This window comes from Meriones unguiculatus, chromosome 1 (genome assembly GCF_030254825.1).
Source record: "Meriones unguiculatus strain TT.TT164.6M chromosome 1, Bangor_MerUng_6.1, whole genome shotgun sequence".
NCBI classification, from domain to species: domain Eukaryota; kingdom Metazoa; phylum Chordata; class Mammalia; order Rodentia; family Muridae; genus Meriones; species Meriones unguiculatus.
In genome coordinates, this window is record NC_083349.1 from 128,766,858 (window position 1) to 128,784,185 (window position 17,328).

The window sequence follows — 17,328 nt, forward strand, 5'->3', positions numbered from 1 at the left end:
ACACAAAACACACCATGACCTTCAGAACTGTCACTGGTCTGTGGACACAAGTCTGCCCTTTGTTCCATATGTGGCTGCCTATTGCTAGCTGTGAATATGACAAAGACACACACGTGTGCAAGGATGGGACCTGAGCAAGTGTGCACTGAGGATGGGAGGCAGTTCTTAAATTCTAAACCTCTACTCTCCTCTGCACACAGTGAGATGGCCTTCTCTTGTCACCTACACTGTTGCACTGTGTGTGGCTCTGTTGTGCAGCTATCCTGTTCCTCAACTATAAGACTCTTACTACTTTGTGCTAAGAAGAAGCCAGAGACACTTGAGAATCCTGAATGTATAGTCCAATTGGAGCTTCGCTTCTCAGACACGGACAGCAAACCTCAGTTGTCCTCAGTGCCTGAAGTCCTAGGTCTCAGAGACTGGCTGCCACTGCACTCTCTGCCCCAGGACCCCAACCTGGCTTGTGGGACCTGTGAACATTTAAAGCGCCAAAGACTAGGACTTTCTTGCATGCCAGCGGTTATTTTTTGATGAAAAGATAGCAGGAGAAATGGAACAGTTGTAATTCTTCGGCATAATGTTCAGTAAGTTACTACATGGCTTCCTCCTGACCTCCCCGAGCAGGTGAGGGCCCAAGGCTTAGCCCCTCGGCAAGCAGCTCACTGTGAGCAGCTCTGCAAGGAGACCCTGCACAGGCTTCTGAAGACCCTGGCAGAGGACAGGCACAGGGTGGGACCCGTTTCTGAGCATTGCCAGTGTTCTCCCCCAAACTGAAAGCCGCTCTCTGTGACTGGGTTGCAAACAAGTGAAAAGAAACCACTGCCAGCCTGGCTTGTGTGAGTGTGGTTGTAAGCCTGGCTTGTGTGAGTGTGGGTGTGAGCCTGGCTTGTGTGAGTGTGAGTGGGGTCCAGATATCCCATGAAGAAGGTTTGTCATTCATCAGGAATGTTTATGAACTGACCCTGAGACACTAGCTATAAAGCCAGATGTCAAAAAATTTCCAGAGATCTACTTCTCATCCTTAAAATACTTGTTACTTTATTTTTATTAACATCTTTTCAGTTTCCCAACAAAATTTTGAAACAATATTGACATTTTGTTAGTATTTAGCACAGAGTGATATTAAATACTTTTTAAGAACTGGAATTTTTATTTTGCTCACACACACACACACACACACACACACACACACACACACAGACACACACATTAGGTGCAAACGCTTGAAATGAGTAAGATTTCCTTGTATAGAAATGATTTCTATAAGAGCTTCCCATACTCCCAGGAGCGGTGAGTAAGGGGCTCATAGCCTGAGAACATTTGCTACCTGTGTGTTTCATGAGCCTTCTGGACTGATTTGACAGTTAGCCGATTTCATTTACACTGAACTCTTTAGGAAAAATTTTTAAATTACTTATTAGTTAAGCTTGGGTTCCTGCTTGATTAATCAGTTAAGCATAACTTAGCCCTTGTAGTCTGTGAGCACTTCACAAGCTCCCTGAAGTCTGGATGAGAGCAGCTATATTTCAGCCCTCGCCAATTTAGAAAACACTAAGCTAAATCTTTCAGTCCACATTTTTAAATTTACAAGCTTCAAATGGTAGCTTCTCTCTCTCTCTTTTTTATTAGGAAATTACTGGATCCTCTCTGGCTTGTTGTGCATACTCCTTGTTCAAATTCTCTTCCATTTCACGCACCTTTCCACCCACCAGCGTGATTGCCAGGGCAGCCAGTGGGTGAATAATTGCCTGTCTACACAGGAGCTTGCTTGGGAGCTAAAGTGGAGGGCTGGCTTCCTGATGCATGCACGCCTCATTTGGATTCTGCCAACAGCCTCGGGGTGATATTATTCATGCCTTGACAGAGAGCACTCACTAAAAGCTTTGGAACCCAGCCAGGTACTGGCTGAGAGATAGGGGAGCATTGCAGCTTGCAACTGAGAGGAGCATCCATAATCCAAAAGAAAGAAAGAAAGAAAGAAAAAAGAAAAGGGAAAAGGAACAGAGAGAGCCCCTGTGCCATCCTCTTTCCTTTCCCTGGCTTCATGTAGATAGAAATTTCATTTGCATTGAAATAAAACACCCTAAAAATAATTGCATTTTTTCCCAACCACGCTTGAAAGTTTAACACAATTTTCCACATTTAATTGCAAAGCTGATTTTAATTAGTAAGGCCCCGCATGTGAAAAATGAAGATCCACTTGGGTGCGTGGATACATTGCAGCGTCTGCCGGATGTTCTAATTAACGACAGGGCTGCCTTGCAGCAGGGCGCGCCGTGGGATGTTTATCAGGGATTCAGCGCGCGCAGCCACCTAGCCAGCCTATCTGTGTTTACTCCCCTCCATTCTTTACGAGGCATCATCGGGCCTGCCATCACCTCATCCATAAGCTTTATGGCATGCCTGTCCTTTTTACTGTTTGTCACCAATTCTGTAAATCACGAGTCGGGGCATACATATCTTAACATTAATTTGAGAGCAGACCACAGCAGTGCAAAGGAAAAAAAATGTTGAGACCTAGGGATTTATTTAGGTGAAGTAGCTGGCCCTGACCACTGCTGCTCTGGGCCGTATTATGAGCTGTATCTGTGCAGATACATTTGGGCACCGTCACGTTGGACTGTGGTAGCAGTTAACCTTTATCATCACAGTTAATCCTTTGTTTTAAAAAGTCTCTTGGCCATTTCCCTAAGAAAACAGTCAGCTTGCTGCTGTCTGCCACACATCTGGCCCCTGCCTCCTTTGTGCCTCAGTGGACAAAATAATAATAATAATAATAATAATAATAATAATAATAATAATAAATGTTTATATATTCTTGATGTTTGACAAACTGAATATATATTTTTAACAATTCTGTATTCAAAGAGAAGGACCATAAATAAAGTTTCAGATAAGGAGCTCATGTCCAGGCAGCAGCTCTAAGGGCTGTGGTCTGAATAGGTCAAATCTGGATTTGGCAATTACCTCATCCTGACATCTTGCCTGATGGTCAGACACATGTGAACTTAGCAGCTTTGGAACATCAACAGAATATATACCAGCTATGGATATGCAGTGTATCTGGTGCTGGTGCTGACCCTCCACAAGGTCCACAGTTCGCTCTTAAATTCTATCTGCGCAGGAACCATAAGAAATTTCAGTTTCTTCTTAGATCTCATGCCCAGGGATGACTCCTAAGGATGCAGTGGCTTACTTACAGGCAGGTGTCAGGGGAGCTGGCCCAGCTGAAAAGAACAGTATCTTTCAGATACCCAGTGTTGTGACCTCAGCCAGTTCCCACCTGGGAGGTGGCATCTGCTAACAGTGCGAATCTGAGGACTGGGTTGGGGCTGCATCCAGAAGATGCTGCTGGCTACATCTTCTCACGGGTATGTGTTCCTGCTTATTAGGGAGGTGAGGAGAGAGAGATGGGGAACAGGAAAGGGAAAGAACGAAGGCTCCTAGTTAGACTGGTCTAAGGTAGCTCTGCTGTCTGCACCACGAATGGTCAACTCAGCACATCCAGTCAGTCAGTATTTAGTTGATTTCATGTTGCTGTTACAAAATGCCCCAGGCTGGATCTATGACAGGAAGGGTTTTACTGATTAACCTTATACTGACAGCCTGAAAGGAAGGCCCCTGACTCTTAGAGAGGAAAGCAGAGGCTGGAAGGGCCCAGCAGCTCAGGCACTAACCCAAGCTCTCCAACCCTGAGCCCAAAGGGCAGTTTCCTGAGTGGCTGGATCCCCCTGATCTATGCCTCTCCCATGAGGCCAATCATCTTCAGAGCATCAACACCTCATTACGACAATGTACCCCGATGGAGGAAAATCTACTTCCAAACCATGATTTACACTGGAGACTTTCATAGAACCCTGCATCAGGTGCAGTGCTTTATTCTTGTTCTTTACATCCATGCAATAGTAATGCCATTGTCATCATTTATATTCACATTGAGAAGATAAGAGAAATAATTGGAAGAGCCATCGGGACTCTAACTCTCAAAGACCTGATATTTCTCCTCTGTGTTCTCCCCTGCCTTCCAAAGAACAGCGTCTCTAAATTGGTACCAACTTATGTTTAGAAAACAAACTTCAGGCTGGAAAGATGGCTCAGCCGTTAAAGGCTAGGCTCAAAACCAAAAATAAAATAAAACAAACTTCAAAGTTAGAAAAAAAAAAACTTGAAAGGAAGCAACTGTTTCTGACTGTGGCATTGCCTTCACCCAATGAGATTTCAGTATTCTGTGTCACTTTAGATGTGGCTAGTGGCACACATTAGCTTATAAGAGCCATCATCAACCCTCCCACCTGATGACACAGGTACAGATGTGAACCCACCACCCCAGGGGCCACTACTCCTGCCTTCAGCTAGCTTTACATTCTCCTGCAACTACATCACATACACAGTACAAAGTAGGCTGTACCTGCTCTAGACTCTGGAGCCTTTCTGGGACACTGACAATTGTTTTTATATCTCTAGGGTTCCACAGGATCTCATGGTCATTATGGAGCCATTTCTGATTGGCAGAGTCCCCAGAACTACCTAAACCAGCTATGAAGCTGGGGGAGTCATTTTCCTTGAGCCCAGAACCTCAGCATTGCCTAGAAACTCTGATCAAAGCCTGGGCCCCTACCCATAGACACACTGCATCAGAAATTGTGGGTGGATTTCAGCCATCTTGTGCTTCAGTGTCCCAGGGACTCTATTGCTGAGTTTGACAATGACACCAAAAGAACACCATTGACCAAATAGTCTCTGTAGAAACGGGAATGGTGCCTGGGATGGGAAGGCATCTAATAAAGTCTCAGTGTGGACCAACCCACACTAAAGCCACCAAGTAGGATGCCTTGAAGAAGACCAACCCAGACTACCTCACCGTCCACTAAGTCATGATTCCATCTGAGATTTAACAGTGAATGAGGATTCAAGTCCTAACAACTACCTGATATGAAGTGTGTATAGAACAAGAACTCATATTCCCACTACAAATACCAACCCTGTACAAATGGGGTGAACACCCCTGATGTACAGCCTCCCAGTGTCCTCATTCTGTCCCAGCATCCCCACTCAGTATCACTACCCTGAGAAAGATAGACACATACACACACACTCACACTCACTCACTCAGTAACTCACACTCTAGTGGCCAGGATGGTGATTTTTGACTGGCAGTGACTGAGATTTCACTTTGATTTATACCACAGATGCATTTGTGTAGCTGAGCACTGAGAATAGAGCATCTCCCTGGGGGAGGAGAGGGCAACACTTTTCAGGGAGACACAGGACAAGCACTTTTCCAGGGTCAGCCACTCCTTGCTACCTGCAGGTCCTGGAGGGCCAGCCCCATACTCTGAGACCTAAAATGTATGCATTTTTTAATGCATTTTTAGGCAGCTACTTCCACTGCCTTCATAGAGCCAGTGGATAACAAAGGAAAGGCATCAAGGCTGGAAGATAATCAGGATGCCTGCTAGCGATCATGAAAGCCCTTCAGGATTCTCTTCTTCCCCATTGAGAAGGACCTGTGTTGTCTCTGAAGCTTCTGCTGCATGGGGATAAGCCACCCTCCCTCCTGTGGTGAGCTCACAGTGCCTCTGCGTAATTTCAGGCTCTACAACCAGCTCCTCTTTTTCAGTGGCCACTCTGTAGCTTTACACAGTGGCAAAGGCTATATGGGATGTCACAGAAGGATGCTGCCTGTACAAAAGGATTCATTTCCTGAGACTCCAGGGAGGATAGAGCAGGACACACAAACCTCCTGGATGCAATTCTCTCCATTAATAATTTATCTAGCTGCATTCTTGCCTACTTCTTATCATACCAGCCAATCGGGGGGTTTGTTAAATTCTGAATGAGTCCTTAGCTCCCAGCTGGCATGAAAAAGGTAGCAAGAGAACAAGGGGGGGCCTTTGTGTCACATTCTCCCTCAGAATAGCAGAGGGGTCCTGTGTCCACAAATCTCACCAAGAAGAATTGTGAAATGAGGTACAACTGGGCCATGCAGCAATGTGGGTAGGCATTACTATGCCCAGGAGATGGCCTGTGGCTGTGCCTCCTTAGTATGAGCAGGACACACCATCCCCCAAGCCACAACTAGCATGGTGCTGAGGGACACTGAGCCCATAAGTGGCCACAAGGGCACCATCTCACAACTGTTCTCTCCTCTACATTTTGGTACAGTGTGGTCAGGATGGGGACAGTGGGCACAGAAGGGCTGTGAGGTGTCAGCAAGGCTGATATAGCAGAAGGAGTCTCCTAATCAGGCAGGTCCTAGGACAGAGCCAGCCCACCAAGATGTAGCCAGTTTCTTCCTTCTTTTCCTTCAGGGTCCCTGAGTCCTGAGAATTCCCTGGAATAACATTCCTGGGAACAGGAGCAATGGCCTCCTGAGATGCACATCACAGCAAGCCCTGATCCTTTGGCTGGGTCCCCTCCTGTTACCGAGACTTGATCCTTTTAGCCACGGTCTTCCTTCTCTGCATTTCTATCTACCCAATCTGAAGATGGCCTTTCTCTCCTTTGGCCCCACTCAGTCTTTCCATGTCCTCCCCATACTTAATCCAAAGGTGGCTAGCAGGTAGGAAAAACAAGGACTGTACCTATAATGATTAAGGAAGGAACCCAGCTTTCCTCAAGGCCAGTGGGACAAGGACAAACTTTTGGCATTGACCCAACTTGTTAGTTTTAAAAGGTGAGATTCTTCTACAACCTCATCACCCTGGAAGGGAGTCTGTCCATCAGCTGTCATTGGACATCCTTAGTCTTTGTCCTAGGCATACACAAGCCTGCCAGGAAAGCAGGACCCCAAACAACAGAGCAGCTTTCAGGGCACTGGAAGAGAAAAGGTTATGGGCTCTTCCCTTCTGAAATATTTGAGAATCTGGGCAGCTGAATAATGCCCTTCATGTGCCCTGGGGATGTAGCTGGTGGGAGAATACAGAGAAACACTGAGTCTGGCTCAAACTTGAATTCCAAATACAGCTCGAGCATGCATCTTAAATAAGGACAAGTGTAAATTACGGCAGCCACATGGGGACAGGGTCCTTCCATCACTGTCATATGTTAGAGTCCCAGCACTCACTTTCTATCACCTGATGGGCTCAGGGCTGAGTACACACCTTTATTTTTTGTTTGCGGCTTTTAATATATTAGGCCTCTTCTGCTGGCTTCATGCTATAGCTCTAACTTTGTAATTCATTTTTTTAACTTAATATGAGCCTTTCCCCTTGTCTTTAGATTCTTTCATGATGCTAGGCTCCATTCTGAGACTGTGCTGTAAGTCATGTGATTCTTTTACTATTGAAAATGCATAACTGAGAGCAGTACTTTTGCCAATACCTTCAGAGCTTTGGTTTTTCCTGGTGGTAGAATGTAGAGGAGAGAACCAAAATGTAGAGGAGAGAACAGTTGTGAGATGGTGCCCTTGTGGCCACTTATGGGCTCAGTGTCCCTCAGCACCATGCTAGTTGTGGCTTGGGGGATGGTGTGTCCTGCTCATACTAAGGAGGCACAGCCACAGGTGGTTAGCTTGTAAAGCAATGCCTTATCCTTTTTAGAATGAGCTGGCCTCCCAGGGTACTTACTCTCAGGTTGGGCCTAGGTGTGACTGTCTCTCTGTAGCTGAGTGAAAGGACAGGTTACTGGGTAACAGGCAAGCATGGATTCCAGAACCTAGCAGTCACCTACTTAACCTTGAGCTCTAGACCCAGGACTGGGGGGGGGGGGGAGGAACTTAGGAATCCCCCCTCCATAGCCACCTCAAACTATAGCTACGATGGGTGATGGATGGGTCATCAGCATGCCCTCTGGGCATTTTACACTAGTTGTGTTAGACTGGAGCACAGCCATATGAGGCCCTCAGGCATAGTCAGCCACCCTGAAAACTCACTTTATCCCCTCTACCAATCCTGGTACAAAGAAGAATTAGGCTCCAGCCATTGGGTAAAACATAGCCAAATATGTGGACAGGGCCTGAAGGTTTTCACTTGGGGCCACTTGTGTATCCTGCTGAGATGGCGAACAGAGCCTGTGATATATGTTGGCCTCCTGTTATGTCAGACTCCTTCAGGGTAACTTTAGAATAAAGGTGAAGTTTTTGTCTCTACATAGTAAAATGAAGCTGCCCAGCTTTTTACAGACTCATACGGAAGAGGAAAAGAATCCACAGAGCAGGGGCTGTCCTCACCCTATCTCTTGGTACTCTCTGAAGTTTTACATAAGTGGATCAAAGAATCCCCCCCACACACACACACCTTTACAGGCTCAGCAGCCCCTTCCACCTGGAGGGTACTTTCTCCCATCATAATAATATTTGGAAGAAAGTCAAAGTCTTTCCAAATCCTGGAAGCCTGTCTCCTGGAGACTATGCCAGCTTCAAAGAAGATGACAGGTGAACTCTGTGTGTATTTGATGTCTCACATGATGCTGACCTTTTGCTCAGTGACTCTGGGAAATTTTGCAGCCTGGGAAATGAAATGGAGATGGATAGCATGTTTCACAGAGGAACAGACTGGATTGGGTCCAGTCTTATCTAAACAGCTAATCCTATGACCTGTAATAAGGTGCTGTGTCTTTCCCATCTCCATCCTGGTAATCATGGCCAGTGCCATGTACATAGGGGAATATCCAAATCAGGTCTCAGCTTCTCACTGATGGACTACATGTTGGCCAAAGCTCCCATAAGCTGAAAGGGCAGCGAGGGAGAAAAGGGCAGTAGGTATACATGTCCTGGGCAGTTCAGCATAAACAAAGAGGATGTATAACTTGGTGCCAGGAAAACAGATTGAATCAGGACTTCAGATAGAGGGAAGAAACCATGATGAACCAGAAGACCTGGGGAGACCTCCATGCTCCTTCACTCAAACTCAGCAAATGCTGCTTGTTAAACACCCAAGTTTCTAAGAACCTACTGGATTATAAAGGGGAACAATCATGTCACTGTGTTTCAGCCTATGTTCTATTGCTGTGAAGAGACACCATGGGCAAGGCAACTCATATAGAAAGAAGCATTTAATCAATGGCTTGCTTATAGTTACCAAGCTTTAGTCCATTATTAGCAGGGCAGGAGCAGAGCAGCGCACAGATAGAAATGGTACTGGAAAGATAGCTGAGAGCTACATCCTGATCCACCCGATGAAAGAGATATTTGGAGTTTGGCATGAGCTTTTGAAACCTCAAAGCATACTCCTATGACACATTTCCTTCAACAAGGCCACATCTCCTATTCCTTTTAAGTAATGTCACTCCATTGCCAACAAGCATTCGAACCTATGAGCCCATGGGGGCCATTCTCATTCAAGCCACCACACTCTGCTCTCTAAGAGGGTGGGGAGCAGAACCTGAATAGCTTAGAGCAGAAACCACACAGTACAAGCACTAGCACCCCCCTGACTGAAGTCCCACTCTGCACAATCAGATGCTCTCCCCGGATAGCTGCAATGCGTGGAGGCGTCGGCTTTGAGCATCATGATGGTGGTGCTTAGAATGAACCCAATGCTGAGAAAGAAGGCAGGGAGGGCACAGGGGCTGCTGCGGGGCAGCACTGAGCATATGGCTACATGGCTACGTGGCTACTCCATGTGCAGTTCAGAGGTCCTCAAGGTCAGAACAAGACACTGCTGAGGTAAAGTCCTTAGGATGCAGAATGCGGTAGTGGGAACTCTCACATGTGGCAGTTTGTAAGACCATCATAAGCATGGAAGGTGTTCAGATCTCTACCTGCCAGGCAAGCAAAAGAAGAAAGGACACAACAAGGGTGGGGGGAGAAAAGGGAACAGGTGGGGAGGGGTGGAGGCAGGAGGAGAAAGAGACAAGTAGTAAGGGGGTGTACAAGGAGGATAAGGGAGGGTGGGACAAAGACTGATGGTAACTGACAGGAGAAACCAGGGGTTTCACAGAGGCCATCTGTCCACCTGTTCCTGAATCCCAGGAGGGGGAGGTGAATGGATGCAGCTGTTGACCCAGGTGAAAGCATTTGGTGTTAGCAGAGGTGGTGGCAAGTCAATAGAGGGAGGAAAGTGACCCAGAAGTGCTAGGGAGATAGCATGGACATAGAAACTGCCAAGGAGTGGGCAGGAATGGGGCCTGAGTCTACCTGGCACTCGGGTACTAAGTGGAGAACTCTAGCCAATGTACAGAGAAGTCTGTCTATCTGTTGTCACCAGGAACATGTGCAGCTGGTTGAGAACCTAGACGAATGTTCCTGTCTATCCCAGGGACACTGTTTTGCATGACAGTCATTCTAGGAGAAACAGCTTTAAAATAGGTGACTCTTACTGAAGGAAGCATGAAAGCCAATGCATGGCCAGTCAGTGCACAAGGAGGACATGGCACCCGAAGTGAGGCTAAGCCTCTCTTCCACAGGGTCTATCTGCTCCTGAGCCCAGCAGAGGCCAGAACTCCAGAGCATTCCCACCCAGAGCTATCTTCAGGGCCAGACATACAGAGATCAGAGCAAGAAGCATGTGGCCATCTGAACTTTCTCCCTTTACCAGGCCAGCTCATCTTTGGGTGGCATCTTCATGAGTATGGTCAGGGCCTGCCAGAGCTCACACTCTGTGATCATCTCTGAGGGCAAAGCAATGCGCACTTCACTATAGTCTCTGCCATTTCATTCCAGGGTCTGGCTTTGCTTTTTTGTTTGTCTGCATTTTCCTATTCTTTGTACAATGCCACAGATTTTTGATTATCATTCATTACCACAGCACCTTCCAAACCCTGAGAAGCAAGCATACCTAAAGGGACCAAAATTCTGGTCACTGTATACTTACATATTTCTCCCAACTGCCTGGTCCCCTTCCATATCCTTCAGTCTATAAAACTACCTATATTTAAAGGAATGTGATGAAATCACATCACTAAGAAGCTGTTACAGAAGATATCACAAAATTCAAGAATGAAGGGCCCTCAGAAATCAAATGAGACACGGCCCCTGCTCTTACACATCTATCTGTAGACATACACACACACACACACACACACACAGAGAGAGAGAGAGAGAGAGAGATTCACACATGTACCCTGTCCTCACTGGCTTTTTATACATGCATCTCATAAGCTCTGCACTCACAGGAAGGATAGACTGCAGCTCCTTGGTTTTCTTATAAATTTGTTCCAGGGTAGAGACACACTGGCATAGTCAGGCCTGTAACTCTAGCTAGAAGTTATGGTAGTGGCACTAGGGAAACCCCAAGAGTTCCTGGGCCATAGGGACGTGGCACCTTTGAGTACAATAGAATACAGAGTAGAATGGTCCTTTGCTAAGGACACAGTCACATTGTCCACCATGAATCCAAAGACCCAGCTTTCCCCTGAGCTAAAGAAGACCCAGAGCTGGACTGCCCTGTGCATGCTGAACACTGCCTGCACCTTTCTGATCAAGCATATCGCTTTCAACTTGAGCATATTTGATGAGAAAGTCAGGGTGGAAATGATAGCACATGACGGTACAGCTGAGTGAGTGGACTTTGTTCCCAGCAACTGTCTGTCTGGACATGTTCCTTTGAGCTGATGTAGCCAGAGTATCTAACATTGAAAACTAGAAATGTGGAGTGTGGCTAGGTCCCTAGGAGACATTTCTTTTTTTTCTCTGAATAATATACAAGTCACTTTCATTTTGGCCAGGTAGAAAAGGTGTTTTTGACACAGAGTCTGGTTTGATGTTTGACCTTGAGTGTGCCACTGCATTTTCTAGATCAAAGGTGGATTATATGGTACATGTTAGAGGTGTTATAGGCTAATAGGCCATACTGAAATGAACATTTTTGGAAGACTGCTTAGCCATGTGGTTAAAATAGAATCTCACTTAAAGCATACCTGCAGTAGTCTAAAGGTATTCCTGGACCAGATTAATCTGCCAATCTTACTGCTGAAGAGTGGCTTAGCTATTGGGATAGTTTCAACGTCCTCAGCATTCCAATCTCACATATGTCAAGGACAATCAATACTTTTTATGGACAGCAAAGAAGCTGCATGAATTTTACTGAAAGGTGGGAGCTGGTAAAACCAAGCATAAAAGCTTGTAGGCCAGTGCCAAGCATCTCTGCAGTCAACCAACAGTAACACAAATTTTGAATGCTCTCTCCCCTCTTGTCTTGATGGGGACCCAGAATAGTTGATACCTGGCAGCATTCCTAACACAAAATAGAGCTGTTATTGCTACCACAAGCCAGCACCAGCACAGGTGAAGGAGGCAAGGTAGTTTACAGCAGATAGGAAATCTCTCTTGCAGAATAGAAGATAAACAATTTTGAATTTTAGCTTGATCAGGACTGACTTGATAGAGAAATGGGAACTTGGGATGGGCCTTGATGGGTGGGAGAGGAGATACCCAGCAACAGGAATCATGGATGCACAGAGAACTCTAGGATGAAGAAAGGATGGCTATGACAGTGGGACCAGATAGGACAGCTACAGAAGCTAAAGTGAAATGGGAAGATGTGGACAAATTAAAAATTCTTAACTCGGTAGCCCTTGTCCTAGTTCAACGTAGGAATAAGTACCCTGATAGATTCTACTGCTGCACAGGCCTCACTTGAACAATAGCTAGGAATATGGCTTCTAAAGGCAGAAGCTTCCAGGGGAAGGAACAAGGAGAAGAAAAGCAACCACAAGTGGTGGAAAGACCTGCCTAACCCAGCTGAGTCTGTGCCCTGCCATGAGCTGGATCATCTGCTAGCGTAGAAGGCTTAGAAGGCAGCCAAGAGCAGCCATCAGAGGAAGCCTCTAAAGCTTGAGTGTGCATGGAAGCAGAAGCTTCTTGAAACTGGAGGGGGGGAATGGTTAGAAAACAGGGATGGAAATGGTTAGAAAGCAGGGATGACTCTAAATTTGTGTAAGAAACCTCTGTGATCCATGTGGCCAGTGTATTCCATAGGAATGGTTAGCTTAAAGCCACCTTCCAGTAAGTCCAGCAGTATGTTCCAAGGCATCGCTTGGAAAACGGAGAGCATGCAGGAAGATAGACAAACCACAGTGTTTGCCTCGAGCTTATGTTCTGGAATCTAGGCATTGCATCTGCCAAGACTAGGCCTGCCAATGGGAATTTGAAAACAGCCCCTGTAGAGTCAATCAATGTTCCAAAAGGAAAAGAGTGAGGCTTTCTGCACTGGGATGCTGGGTAGAGTCATTGCACCTGACATCACAGTCAACACTCTCACTGTGAACTAGAGTGAACAGGCAGAGGCCAGATATGAGAACAACATGATGAAAACAGAATTAGCTATAAAGTGGATTTTCAAACAATAATATTCTCAAAAAATAGAAATATAGTTTATTTAGAAAATAATTAATTTGAACAAATCACAAAAATAAAAATGTAAGAAATAAAAGCTCAAAAAGATTGACAACAAGCTTGAAGAACTAGCCCATTAGAAAGATGAAATTATGAAAAAAACACAGGAGAGCCAAGAAAGGGCAGTGAGAAAGCTAGCTCAGGAAATACGGCCTCAAATTGTGGTTGTACCAGAAAGGAACAGTGAGAAGGTCACAGCCTCCCAGAATGCACTCCACAGACCCACATGGTGTAGGTGCATACATCTGCCACTAAGAAACTCTTAAGGAATTGCAGTCCTCATCCAGGGATGAAGACAAGATCTGATGGAGTGTCAGATCCTAACTTCACCGACAGGTTCATAGCATCGCAAGACACCAGAATACAGGAAAGCAAGGAAGCTTTGAGAGAAAATGCTTTGCAATTACAGTCACTCCAATTTTGTGCAAGGGGAGGGTAACCACATTTCAGATAGGCAAGGGTTCAAAGCAGGTGCCTCCATGCACCCTGCTTCAATGAAGACAGCTGGAGGTCAGAAAGCAGAACCATCCCAGTGCAGAAGAGAGAGACCCCAGGAAGGTGGACACACAGGGAGCTTGGGGTGAACAGGCACAGGCAGAGATGGCTGCAAGCAAGCTGACCCTGCACCTCTCAGCAGGGCATGAACTTATGCATGGGAGTCTGATACCTGACAGGGACTTGGAGAATCAATTAAGGCACACGTAGAAAAAAATATCGACAAATACAGTAATAATATGCAGGGAAGGAAATGCAATCACAATACAATATCGAGCACTGCTGCCTGGGCAGACCCAGGTTTGATGGTGGTCATGGGAATATCTGTGGACTGGGCATACACCTACCTATCCATCTGTGGAGGCTGCTGTGGAGCTCTCGCCTCCTAAAGGAAAAAGGCAAGGCTTAAACTGAAATCCAGGAAGCATGATGTGAGCACCTACTCAGAGACTGTTGAAGAAGCAAAGAAGCCATGTGGAGGGTTGCTGGTTTTAAGCTGACTCTTTAAATTATGCGCAAATAAAATCCATTGTAAAAAGCGGCCATTAGAGTGTAAATGGGATATCCTGGAGAAAAGCTATTGAAGAAATGTGACAGGCGCAATAAAAGTTGTGACTTGAGAAAGTGTATTCGGTTTCAAGTAGGACTTTAGCCACTGGAGGAGGCATGTACAGAGGAGTCCTAGGGAACCAAATATCTGTTAGAGCTGGTTTACAAAACAGCTCAAGTTCTGACCCGGGTCCCTGCAGTGACCACCTGAGTTGCCTCTACTGGTTTTCTTAAACTGAAAGCTACTGGGGTGGGGAAAAAAGTTATGGTTATTTTAAACTTTACTTATCTCTTTGGATTACTGTTCAAGGCAGTATTGTTTAATAGTGGACTACGTTAAGTATATGTGTTTTTAAAGCTAAAAAGAAGTACGAGTTCTAGAAGTTGGTTTATTTTAATCTGTAAAAATCAAATACACATTTTGAACACTTTTTTAAATATTTCCAATGCCTAGAATATTTATGATTTATGACATTTAAACTAAATGTAGCTATGAAGTTTTCAAATAAACTAGACATTTCTTAACCATCCTCTACAGAAGACTGCAAGCTAATACAAGGAAATATACTAGTATGTAGTTACAACTGAATTTGGGTTCCTAGTGTGTGGTTAGGTATATTATGAAGATGTTTGAAATTTTAGCTCTTTAATTGTATGATACAGTGGTTTAGATGCTTTTGAAAGTATCTTTAAATGCTTTTTTTGTACTCTACAGAGAGTCTCAAAACCAACCGAGAATCCTCAGCACTGGTGGCTCCTTCAGGAGCCAATGTTGGGCATCTCCTGACTGAGTTAAAGAGCTAGGCAGCCAGTGTTGAGTCCTTTAGCGGTCTGCAGTGAACCTAAGTCCTGGCTCCTCCCTCAGTCACAGGGATCCTGATGCTATTTGGGTCTCAAGCATGCTGTGGCCAGCCTTCCCTCAGGGATGCAAGAGGGACAGGGCTCCTAGGTAACAGGCTTGGCCCCCCTAGCCCTGCTGCTTTGCTCTCCTCTCCATGGATGCTTGGGAACTGTGTGAATTGTATCCATAGGAGTCTGTATGTTTGCATGTCAATGTCCCCCTCTCAGCAACTGGGGCATCTCAGAAAGCCCTGGCAGTCCTTGCTGTCCCTCTGCCTCTGTTGAAACCCTCTTCCAGCTTCTCCCCCATATTAACATCCACAGTACTGTATGTTCTAGCACAAGGATGAGAGGCAGTAGGTCTGGCTAGAAATGTCTTTGGGATGGGCAGCAGTGGGTGTTTCACAATGGTGTTTTCCTGGGATCAGTGGAGTGAGAGTGTTGGATAGAATCCCATTCACTGATGTTCATCCCAAATCTCATTTCTAGTCCCACCTTGCTGAGGCCACCTGCCAGCTGACTTCTACAAGGGAACACAAGTTTAGCACACCAGCCTCTGTACTTCCTAACCACAAATAAGTTAGTAGATACCAGAGTTTCCCACTAGGTTCTCCCCATTAATTGTTACCACCACGACCAGCCATGTTTGTGACTTTTTATTCTCTTGGGTCCTCCCCTGATCCTACCACCTTATCTTGACCAAGGAGGACCAGACAGCTGGCATCATCTCCAGCTGTCTATCTCATTACTCATGATGCAGATCATAGTACCTCTGTGTCTGTCTGTCTCTCTGTGTCTATCACTACCTCTCTCTGTCTGTTTGTCTCTACCTCTCTCACTATCTCTCTATCTTTGTCTGTCTAGGTAGGTCTGTGTCTACTCTCTCTGCTGCTTCGTCTTTCTTCATTTGTCTTTCCCTCTCCCTGTCTTTGTCTTTGCCCATCTGTATCTGTTTCTCTCTGTCTGTCTCTGCCTCTCTGCCTCTGCTCCTCTTTGTCTCTGTCTCTCTCTTCATATGTCTTTCTCTGTCTCTCTCTGTATCTATCTTGACCTCTCTTTGTTTGTCTACCTCTGTCTTTCTCTGTTTGTCTGTCTCCCCTTGCCCATAGTGTTTCCCTGTAAAGTATTCTTCTTCCCTCCCCCAGGGACCTATCTCTGCTGTCTCATGACATTAGGATCATATGCACTGCTCAGGAAAACGCTTCCTGAATAAATAAGCAGACAAACTTGCTCAATCTTCATGCAGCAGATGCTTCCTGAACGCCTGCTTATTACATAAAAGGCTTTATAGAAAAAGCGCCATTGTTAATGGCCCTTACAATAACCCAGTAAGAAATCAGGGCAGGATTAGCAGACGTTAGAAATCAGAAATCCTGACATGGACAGAAGGATGTTATAGGCGCTTCCTAGTGGTGCTCAGATGTGTGGTACTAAGTAAGGTGGTGAAAACCTCAGTCCCCTCAAGAGCAAATTAAGAGCCCTGCCTCACAGGGTCATTCTGAGGGTCTAATGGTGGTTAAGGTCTATAAGCTCAGCTACTTGGGAGATAGAGATGAAGAGGTAGAGAGGTCAAAGACAGCCTGAGACTATTAGAAAGCCCTGTGTCTCAATAAAAAGGAAGGAAGAAAGAGAGGAAGGAAAGAAGGAAGGAAGGAAGGAAGGAAGGAAGGAAGGAAGGAAGGAAGGAAGGAAAAGGAAGGAAAGGAAAAAAGTAAAAGGTACATTGGGAATGTAGTTCAGTACTGTACTAGCATGTGAGGCCCTGAGTTCTACCTATAGGACAATAAAAAAAATGAAGAAACAGTATTCATATATGCAGTGCGTGTTCCATCAGCGACATTCTGGACTGAGCTGCAGAAAACATCTGTGGGTGAAGTAAATGTTCTGCCAGTGACATCATAGGCAGGGTTGAGCTAGAACTCAGTACTTCAGGATGGTTACTTACTGTACAATGAAAATGTCACGAGCCACACAGGAAACGATTACACGTGACCATAAAGAGCCAGTAGGAAGCTCTGAGCTGGCTTAGCAGCACTGAACACCTACTTAGCACAGCTCCCTCGAGAGGCCATGAGATGCCTGCACCCCATCTTCTCCTATCAGTGACTTTGGCAGAGACCATGAACAAAGAAGAGGTTGCCAATCTCGTTTTTAGTTACACAGATTCT

At 45.6% G+C, this 17,328-nt stretch overlaps 1 protein-coding gene across 23 annotated transcripts in view; it reads left to right on the plus strand.

Moving 5' to 3' along the window:
* Myt1l (myelin transcription factor 1 like) overlaps window positions 1-17,328 on the plus strand; it is a 392,362-nt gene that overhangs the window by 257,186 nt on the left and 117,848 nt on the right. Inside the window, exon 1 of one of the 23 annotated variants that reach the window (XM_021657570.2) lies at window positions 15,115-15,269. The exons of the other annotated variants lie outside the window; for them this stretch is intronic. Within the exon in view, the coding sequence (XP_021513245.2) occupies window positions 15,220-15,269 (50 nt within the window). The 5' untranslated portion in view covers window positions 15,115-15,219. Of the gene's footprint in view, window positions 1-15,114; window positions 15,270-17,328 lie in introns of those variants that run through there. 23 annotated transcript variants of the gene reach the window in all.